The 10,408-nt window shown below is 57.1% G+C and overlaps 1 protein-coding gene across 2 annotated transcripts in view; it reads right to left on the bottom strand.

The window, feature by feature from the left end:
• Positions 1–373: 373 nt before the first annotated feature.
• GLIS1 (GLIS family zinc finger 1) overlaps positions 374–10,408 on the bottom strand; it is a 224,200-nt gene continuing 214,165 nt past the window's right edge. The window contains exons 6-9 of one of the 2 annotated variants that reach the window (XM_039238789.1): positions 9,135–9,291; positions 4,223–4,401; positions 3,427–3,594; positions 374–898 (exon numbers count right to left, since the gene is read on the bottom strand). In XM_039238789.1, the coding sequence (XP_039094720.1) occupies positions 741–898; positions 3,427–3,594; positions 4,223–4,401; positions 9,135–9,291 (662 nt within the window). In that variant the 3' untranslated portion in view covers positions 374–740. The remainder of the gene's footprint in view (positions 899–3,426; positions 3,595–4,222; positions 4,402–9,134; positions 9,292–10,408) is intronic. The other variant, XM_039238780.1, reaches the window with a different exon arrangement.

Raw genomic sequence — 10,408 nt, 5'->3', positions numbered from 1 at the left:
TCTCCCAGACTGCTCGGGCGGGGTGGGTCTCTCTGTACCCCGGGTGCCGTCTGCAGCCTGGCCCAGCCGCAGGCCAGAATTTGAGTGTGTTCTTCCACCGGCTGACAAGTCAGTGCAGAAACCAAGGTCTGGGTCAGGTGATCTGGGTTCCACGTTTAGTCCTCACTTTGGTCTGCTCACCTGCCTCGCAGTGCGGTCCTGGGACTCGCGTGTGGTGGGGGCTGCCAAAGCGGGCTCCCATTCCCGCTGACAGAGTGCAGGGCCCGGGCTGGTGTCTGAGCCCCGCACGCTGGCTCTGTCACACACCCCTCCGCCACGCTGCTGGTCTCAGCCTCGACGCCGCCGGCTCACAGGCAAAACTAGGCCCCCGTGACTCGTTTCCAGTTTTTAATGTTTTTCTTGTAAAACCCAAAATATAAAACTGGAAGGGGAACGGAAAACAAGTTCTGTACATTTTATGTACACGAGGTCTGTGATTTCAAAACCATTGGGGAGGGAAAAGGAAGGCAGGGGAATGTCGCGGGCCACGGATCCTGACGGGCACTTCTGAGCACCCAGCTCGGGCTCAGGACATTGTCCCTGGCCAGCGCAGGGCGGCTGCCGCAGACCCGGCACCCTGAGTCTGTGGGGAGCTTCGGCCTGGTGGCCCGGGGCTGGGTGCACGGAGGGTGGGGACAGATGGTGAGCGGGCAAGGCAGTGTCTGCGATGGAGGGAGGACAGGTGCAGGCTGGGCCCTCCTTCAGGTGTCCGTGTAGATGGACGGGATGTGACTCAGGCAGTGGTCAAAGGCCCCGTTGGGGAAGAAGCCGCAGTCCTCAGGGCCACTGGACACAATGTCTTCGGATGGCTGTGGAGGCAGTGCCGAGGGGCATGGGGCTTCGGCCAGGGCCTCGTAGCCTGTGGGTGTGGGAGGGAACAGGGTCCAGGCTGGAGAATGCAAGGGCTATGCCATCTTTTCCCAGCTCCCTGGCCCCACCCTCCTGTCACTGGTGGAGGTCCCACTGGTTCCTTCACACAGTGTCCCTTCGGTGGGGCCTGCTCTGAGCCTCTGCTCTTCCGGACAGGGGAGCTGGTGGGTGGCAGGAGGCACTCGGGGCCTTGTACTGCCAGGGCGCCCAGGGCAGCTGGACAGACAGCGGCTGGCTTGGAGCAGTCATCACCCGGTGCTGGACTGTAGGGAAGACTGTGGGGGATGGGGGTGGGCTATCACAGCTCGTGTCCTCGGGGGCTGGACCCCTTCTGGCAGAGGAGCACAGCCCACCCCCACACTTCTAGGCTCCTTCACCCCACGAGACACAAGGAACACACAGAATAGGACCAGCGCTGACGTGGCTCTTACCAAGGTTTCCCTGAAGTCTTATCTCACTTCGACCACAACAATCCTGTGAGGTAGGTGTCCTTATCCTATTTTACAGCTGAGAAGATGGGCTCAGAGAGGCCAAGACACTTGCCTAAGGTCATAGGGCTAGTAAGTGGGGGAACTGGGATTTGAACCCAGATCCATCTGGCTCTGAGACACCTGGCTCTTCCATTAGACATGTTCCACTGCTCAGAGGCCCTTAACCTGGAGGGGCCTGGAGTGGGTGTCTTATCCAGTCCCTGCCCTAAGGGCTCTGTCCCTGAGCTGCCATCACGCAGCTGCAATCTGTGTAGCCTATGACAGGCGGGCCTCGGTCTTCCCATGTGTGCAGTGGGATCACGCTGAACTACTCCTGAGGCCCCCCACAGCCCCACCCTATGTCTGGATCAATCCTGCGTGTCTATTCTCAGCTTGGCAGAGGATGTATGGGCAACTGCACGGGGCCTGGAATGGGCACTGAACGCTGGGCTGCCCCCCAGATGGCAGGGGAGAAGGGAGGCCAGAAGGATCCACTGTCCTGGTGCGGAAGCTGCCTCCTGCCCACCAGAGCTATCTGTGTCTGCTGCTGAACCAGGAAAGCTTGCCACAAGCCGCACAGAGCAGGTGGAGGAAGAGGTGGTGAGCCAGCAGTGCCGGGAATGGCAGCCGGTGCCTCGTTGTACACCAACCCACGTGTGTACAGACAGGGAACGCACCCGCCCACCCACACACACCCTGTGATCGGTACACATCTGCCTGGTTGCGTGCACGTGACACGCGGCCACCTGCAGACATGCTCACGCTGCGCTTGAACACAGTCTGTGCACACAGACAGGCATCACGGGATCTGTGCACACAGGCGTCATGGGGTGGGTAACACGCAGTGTGTCCGCAGGGATGGGACTCGGGGGTGGGTAGCACAGTGTGCACACACTGGGAACACGGAGATCGGGCCCATGTGTGTGCACACAGACTGGGCATGAAAGGCACAGGCATGATGGGTGCACACGTGTGCGGACATGGACGCACATACCTGTGAGCTCCCTGCATACTCACAGGGCTCTTACCACTTGGAGTCCACCTGTGCTGGCCCTACGTACACCGGCACATCCAGACGTGACCACAAACACGTGACGAAAGAAGACATACACGGACATGAGGGCCTGTGTGTGACTAGGAACACTTGGACCCACATGCAGATGGACCAACAGGTTTCTGCATGCTTGTCTGTGGCCTCACTATTGTCCCTCTGTCCTTAATCCTCTAACCCCAGCTGCACACACCCAGAGCCACCGAAGGGGCCTCTGGCACAGGGCCTCAGGCTCCCCCTTCTCTGGGGTGCCCCACCTGCCCAGGCCTTGTAGCTTCTGGCTGGACCCAGGCCTGCAGGCTGACTAGGGGTGGGGCTGCGCTGGGCGGACTCAGGGAGGGTCTGCCCCCTGCCCCATCCGATGCTTCTGCTCTGATCAGCACTGGCCTTGCTGGCCTGAGCCTTATTCCACCCTGAGCTGTGCACAGCCCTCCCTCTCACTGGGCTTCTCCACCCCAGCCAGGGGCATTGCGTGGGGAAGGCCCTGGGCTCTGTGGGGGATGCGATGCAGCACAAGGAACAAGCACAATCTCTCGGTTCTCTCCTTTCCTGGTGCCCCTCTGGTCTCATTTTCTTCATCTGTTAAAGAGAGATCAGTATGTGTCTCTTTCCCTGCTGTATCCCCAGGGTCTACAACCATGCCTGGTACATACTCAGCGCTCAGTAAATATCTGAAAGGAAACATCAGCTAGCCTGCAAGCTCCCAGTCTGAGTCTTCTCTGTCTTCTGAAACCTGCCAGAGTCCAGACATGTATCACACACCTTCTGTGGGACAGCGCGGAAGAAACACTGACTTCGGAGGTGGGAAGGATGCAAATCCCAACTCTGGGGGGTCCTGGGACCTGTGTGAGCCTTTATTTCTCCTTCTGTAAAGTGGGGATGACTCTACCCTCTGGGCTGTCCCAAGGCTTCAGGACAATGTACACAAGTACCCCAGAACAGGGCTGGGCCTTGGGAGGTGGCCAGGGAATGGAGGCGTGCAGGGGGAGGGCTCACCTGTGGTAGGTAAAGGTGCACTGAGGCTGTGGTAGCCGTTAGGCCGCAGGGGGTTGAAGCCGTGGGCTTCCCCAGCCAGACTGTCCCCACTGGCTGCTGGCTCGGCCGTCCGGTAGCAGTCGCCGTAGGGGAAGCAACTTTGGATGGAGTGGAAGCTGCCCTGGTACCCTGCGGAGGGGGGCGGCAGGGGCTGCACTGACCAAGGGAAGACGCCCAGGGCAGAGAGGGGACTGTCCCCGCGGCACTGTTCAGCCTCCCGTATCGTCCTGTCCAGGCATGGTGCATGCAGAGCAGAGAAGACAGCCCCAGGGTGGAGAAGGTGCGGGTGTCCTGGGCCCCCTTCCCAGCTCTGTGTGGTGCCCGAGGGGGTAGGGTGAGGCGGCCTCACGTGGCTGCACCTGACCTGAGTCGTTTGCGGCTGACGTAGTGCTCTGAGGGAAAGGACTGTTGGCCCTCCATCCTCACCTCCTGAGGTGCCAGCTCACTCACTTCCTCCAAGCAGCAGGCTGTGCCCACCCCCCTGCCAGAGTGGGTGCTGTTCCTGCTGCTGGGAGAGCCCTGCCATGCCTTGTCAATGGAACAAATGCTACCTCACCCCTCAGATGGAATTTCCTCCAGGAGGTGGTCCCCCGACGAGGTGTGTTGGGTCACCTGACCCCTAGTTTCTCTCAGGGAGACCCTCAGTGCCCTCCAGCATTCCGAGTCCCCACCTGCCTCCCCAGGTCAGTGCCTTGCTCCTCTTGGGCACCTGAGGAGTCAGTAGATGTATACGGAGAGGGCCCCAGCCAGAGCTTACCTTGTGGACTGGGCAGAGGTGGGGGTGGAGGGCTCTGGAAGGGCGGGTAGGGTGGCTTGCTGGGGAGTGTGGGGAAGGGCTGGCCCCCTGGAGAATGGCTCTGGGAGGATGGTGGCAGTGGTGGTGGCCCGAGCCCCTTCAGTGGGCTGACCATAGGTGAGAGGAGGCCGGGTCCCAACCTAGAGAGAACAGAGATGGCCATCAACAGGATAGGCTCTGGGGGAGTGCAAGGGGAGGGCAGTGGGGACCTGAGGCGTGGCTGCTGCTGCTTGCTTCCCTCCAGGAACACTGAGCTCACTACCTCATTCTCTCTGACTTAAGACAGTGCAGTTAGAAGAGGAGGCTTTTACTTCTTATTATGTTCAAATTGGAATCAAATTTTAAAGTACTCTGAGCTTCAGAATCCAAAGGAATCAGCGAAGAAGAACTTCTATCTAGCATTTAGGACTGGAAATCAGCAAGGAACACTGGTTACAAGCATGGCCGTTGGAGTCGACAGAACTGGGTTTTATACCCTGGCTGCTCTCACCGGCCACGTGACTTTGGGCAGGATGCTTAAGGACTCTGAGCCTTGGTTTCCTCACAGTGTGGCTGTGTCTCCACCCGGCGCACTTACTACTCTAATCACCCGGGGCTAACCACCAGCCGCTCCCACTGGGTCCTGACACTCTCCCTCTGCGCTTGCCGCTCTGGCCACCCCTGGAGGACGAGTCCAGAACAGCTGCACTGAAAGCTCTCATGCTCCCTTAGCAGGGGAAGATCCCATGGCTCTTACTGAACCCATTTATTGAGCCCCTGACTCACCTCAGGCCCCATGAGGGAAGTTCTTGTTTCTGCCTCCCAGATCAAAACACCAGGGTTCAGAGAGGCTGCTCACCAAGTTAGTCCTGGCCACACAGCGCTGACCTCACAGGTTATGACGTGGGTAAAACTAAATAAGCACCCAAGACGATGTTGGATGTACCATCGTTATTCTAAAGATGTAGGGAAAGAAAACTAGCAGATAGGTCTCACATCCAAGTTGGGCTTTATTCCCCTGCACAGTGTGCTTTCAGGGACCTTCTGTCTCCAACCCTGGACATCTCCCCTCTACTTGCATACATCCTGTGATGAGGGGCTCACCACCTCACTTCATCCAGAGTCAGTTACCTTGAGCCCAGCTGAGCCCATGTGGGTCATCTAACTGGACTGCATAGCACTGTACACCAGGTTCCTTCCTCACGCTGCCACCTAAGCCTCTGGGTCTTCACAGGAACCAACATGGCCCCGAGGTCGGATGGACTTAGGGGCTCTGGGGACCAGGCTGAGGGCTCATAGCCTATAAAGCACTTACGTGCATTGCATAAAGGGGGGTGTAGCTCAGACAGTCCATCTTCTTATGGGCATTTGTGGATTTTGGACCATCCCCATGCAAATACACTACCAATTCAATGTCACAGCTATAGGTGACCTTTTCAGGCCAAGAATATTACCCTTGCCTACCCTCTAAAACGTGATGTGTGAAAGGGACAGATCAGTGCCTTTCACTGAAACAGAGAAAGATTTGGGGAGAAGCCAGTGGGCTCCATGTCTGTACTCTGCTGGAGTCTGTACTCTGCCCCATCTGCCTCCTCCAGCCTGGGTACCTGCCGTTTCTGCCCCTTGGCTGCACCGCCATCATTCATATGTTTGGAACCCCACCGCTGTGAGCGTGCCAGTGGCACAAGGGGGCCTTAGTGCTGGGTCCCTAGTCCCCAGCCCAACATCCAACACACTGTAGGTGCCCATCAGCCTCAAGTTAATGAACTGAGTCCTCATCAAGCTTCCGTGAATTATTATCATCGTCATCATTAACATTTTTAGGTTTTTCTCACAGGGTTGTCCAGTAGGACAGTGGTACAAACTGTAGATGGTTGTGCATGAGCTGTGTGTCCTTGTAGCCAGTTCTCTGGCTGAGGCGGGGCCGTGGTGTGGCCGGGGGGTTCCTCCTTCAAGCCCACTTCGTGGTGTCCACCTGCCTGATGCCCACCCCACCCTGGCACTCACACGCAGTTCTTCCCTGACTTCTCGTCCGCCCCCTCCCCTGGGAGCTCATGAGGAGGGCCAGGTCTCTGCCTCTGAGGCACTGTGTGCTTAGCACTGGGCCTGACGCACAGCAAACAGCTGATAAATACTAACAAATGGCTTTCTTAATCACTCAGCTACAAAGCCCAGAGATTAACAGCATTGCAGAATTAAGGAGAACCAGATCTGAAGGGGGAAAAAAACACATGCATTCTCCACGTTTGTTTTTCCTGTCTCAAACCTGCCATAAATTCACATTTGCCACCTTCACAGCCAGTGAAATTAAACAGAACACGACTCTCCCCAGCAGCCGCGAAGACTGAGGTTACGCGGCTCTACCTGAACTCTTGAAAAGGAAAAAAGATCATCTGGAGCTCCTCTTCTGAGTCATGCCAATGACTCCTAAATCAAATATTTTTGCTTCAATTGGAACCTATAAAAATTAATATAAAACCTCACTGGCTTGGCAGACTGAGGGCTTCATACCTCGTATGGGGCTGGGGAAAAAGAAAAAAACTGCCCTATTCGGCGTCTTCTCTGAGCCAGGGTAAATAAATTTGGTCATGAAGTCAGGCCCTCTTAGCATAGTTTTGAGTGAATCAGATAATTCTGTCAAGCTATTTAAACGTCCTAGCAAACCACCGGGGAGCCGCCAGTGGCCTTCCCTGTTGACTTTGGCAGGAAGGGGAGGCTAAGGCCTTTTCCCCCTGCCTTGCCTCTCTTCTCAGGGGCTGAAAAAAGAAACCCATTCAAGCCAGCGCTGGGCCTGGGCCTGGTGTCAGGCTTGAGGGCCCTCTTCTCCTGCAGCCCAGCCCAAGGAGCCTGGGCGCCTGGCCGGTTGGGAGGCCTCGAGCCCTTGCTCCCACTCCTGCAGGCGCAGGCGGGTGGATGGCGGGCTGGGCCGTCCTGCTCTTGTCATCACTCTGCCTCTCACTGCAGGAATTCTTGACTGGCACTTATGCGGGCAGCAGGCAGGTGATGAATGAGGTGGAGCAGAGAGCACAGGCCTGAGTGGGGAAAGGCCTCTGTAGTTTATTTTTCTTTGGTTGGAGATGTTTTGGGGCTGGCTGGTGGGTGAGCAGGTGGCCTGAGCCCGTGGGTGGGTAGGGGGGTAGGGTCCGTGGAACCTGTACCAGATGACACATACAATGCTAGGCATGTGTAGGTCACGCACGGCTGATCCTCACCACCTTCCTAGAGGAGGGTATTTTCATACCTATTTGACGGAAGAAGAAACTGAGGCTCAGGGAGGCCTGGTTCTCTGGGTCCCCCTTTGAACTCCATCAGGCAGCCTCTTCGTGGCTCCCCACCATCTTCCTACTTCCCCTGCTCTTCTACCTCCCCAGGGGCTCATCTCTGGTGGCTCCCCACCTCCTCCTCTCCCCACCCAGTAGGAGTCCCCCCCCAGCCCTGCTTATTCTATGTCGATAATGCCTCCTGGTAATCCACCCCCCTGCCTAGCTCTGGCTCAGGCTGCCATCCACCCATGTTTGATGCTGCGCCTGGCAAGCAGCCCCACACTGCAGGCTGCACACTCCTCCCCAAACTGACCACATCCCTGCTCAGCACCCTTTGCGTACAGCCCTGCCGCAGGCCTCATGATCTGGCCCCGGCGACCTCCCTCCTGAGCCTTGTCGCTCCACACGAAGGTTCATGTTTCCCAGAATACGCCAAGCTCTACCCACATCGATTCTCTCGCTGCTAGTTCCTCCTAATGTCTCCACTCAGCCAACTCCTACTTAACCTTGGAGGCCCAGCTTAGCATCACCTCCAGGAAGCCTTCCCTGACACTGTCCTCCAGCTCACTGGGTTCTCCTCTGGACTTCCACAGCCCCTTCTGCTTCTTTCCTCAGAGCACTTGTCCCATGTGGTCAGTCCTGCAGCTCTATCTCCCCTCCTCACGGTGAGCTTCTCCGGGATGGGGCCTGTCAGCGGCTCCAGCACTGGGCCCAGGGCCTGCCCACACCAAGGACTCAATAACCGGACACTGAGTGAATGGATGAGTGAGTAGCAGAAGGAGCCTGGTTCGGAGCCCTGGACAACAAATTTGGTGATGAAGCCAGGATGGCCCAAGGCAAGGTAGGCCAATGCCAAGGCTAAAGCTGTGGTCTTAGGGAGGAAGGGCAGAGGAAGAAGGTGCCGAGGCCAGGCCTTGGGGGACAAGTCTGACTGAGTCCTGCTAGCGATAAGTGAAAGTGGTGGGCAGGGCAGGCGGCCGGGCTCTGGGACCTCCCTCTGCCCATCTGCCAGGCGAGGCGATTCTGGCAGCACTAAGGGCCAGCAATTAGCACATTTACCATTTCCAGCCAATTAAGCGGCCACAATGGGAACCACATTGAATATAGAAAAGGCTACTCCTCTTTGCAGTGATCCTACAGCAGGGGCTCCCGGACCGGCAGGCTGGGCCACGACCACAGCTGCAGTGGCCAGAAGTGGGGGCAAGGGCCCGATGAGCACCTCTGGAGTGGGCTATGGCAGTCTGCTCCCCACATGCATGGTGCGAGCTGAAGAGAAGCCAGGGTGAGGTCCCCAAGGAGGCCTGGTATGGTGGTCCGGAATGCGGGGCGGGGGGCACAGCGTCTTCCCATGGCTGTGCTCACAGGGGAGGTGCACCCGAGATACGGCAGCACGAGGTCCAGGTGCCAGGACCATCTACCCGGGAGCGCTGCCGTGAGGCACCAATGAGATCGTGCCCAGAAGGTGTTTGGTATGGAGTGCAGGACACAGTAACTGTAAGCGCTGCCTATGTGTTGGCTATTTTCACGGTCGGCTGCGACCACTTAGTTCAAGGGACGCCCACCCTCCCCCTCCTCCCATGCAGGTGCCTGCTCACTGCCCCGGAGGAGGAGGACTGGCTTGCTGTACATACCCATCCCTGGTGCTCTCAGCCGCGGGTAGAGGGGACAGATGGTGGTGGGAACCGCTGGTGGCGTCCAGTGAGTGGTGTCTGGAAGGGACATCGTGCATGGAGGGCAGGATGCCTGACGCGAGCCCGTTATGGGGGGTGATGGAGCCGGGATACACGCCTGTGGGAAAGCAAACACATGTCACTGGGCTTCGGCCACTTGCTAGATGTGGCTGTGAGTGGCCCCGGGGCTGTGTGCCTGCTGAGAGAAAGAGAGAGACAGGGAAACCTTCAGGGCCGTATTAACAGAAGGTTGGGGGCCCAAGCAAGGAGATGATGGCCCCACTCTGCTGTTCATACCCTGGCCGAGGGGCTGTGTGTGGGGCTGAGGTCTACCCTGAAGGCAGAGGCGGTGGACTGACAAGGGGGCTGTCAGAGGCATTGCGTGGTCAAGCTGTGTGCGTGTGCACGTGTGTGCGTGTAAGCGTGTGTGCCCACACGTGTTTTGGGGGACAAGAGGGCTGTATGCAGCAGGCTGCCTGAAGTCTCTGGGGCTATTCTGGGAAAGAAGAAGCTTGCTCTGTGCAGCCCCAGAGGCAGACAGGAATCCAGAAATGGAGAGAAGCTTGAGAGAATCTCAGGACTTGGCCATACCTTCTCCCCAGCAGAGTTGCTGGAGGGTCATGGGCTGCTTTTGGATAAAATGAACTACCCACACCCAGAGATGTGCAAGCACAGCCTGGATGTCCACTGTGAAGGATCCCAAATAAAGATGGCTGTGCTAGCTAGATGGCAGGCTGGCCCAGGAGACCTATGGGAAGGGATGCCACAGACGGTTGTAGAGGCTGTATACTGCACAAGGGTCCTGACTGAGGAGAGGAGTCAGCCATGCTCTATTCTATGATTCTAAACCTCTAGAAGATATCTGCAAGGTGATACCACTTTTTGGCACCTCTTACTCCTAAGGGTCTTACTCTTGTTAAGAAGATAGGTAGGGGAAAAATCAAATGGGGGACATTAGGTCATAGTCAGATGTTGCTCCAGGGGCCTAATTGATGGTCTGAGAGCAGTTACTAGGCCAATGCTCCCCAAATGCCTTCACTAAGGAACCCCAATGAGAGGGGAGATTGGACTCCTACTCTGGGACTGGAGCCTGAGAGGAACTCAGCAAGGGTTGCAAGTTTTTCTCTTTCATCTGAAAAAATGGGGCCAATTTTGTTCTCCCTTTTAAAATCTGGCCATGTTTATTTGAATTTAGATAGAAACTGACATCCTTTTCCTAGAAATCAACTCATTTA

Source organism: Hyaena hyaena, unplaced genomic scaffold (genome assembly GCF_003009895.1).
Source record: "Hyaena hyaena isolate Hyena2069 unplaced genomic scaffold, ASM300989v1 scaffold_5, whole genome shotgun sequence".
Lineage (NCBI taxonomy): Eukaryota > Metazoa > Chordata > Mammalia > Carnivora > Hyaenidae > Hyaena > Hyaena hyaena.
This window is presented reverse-complemented; position numbering and strand designations above follow the sequence as displayed.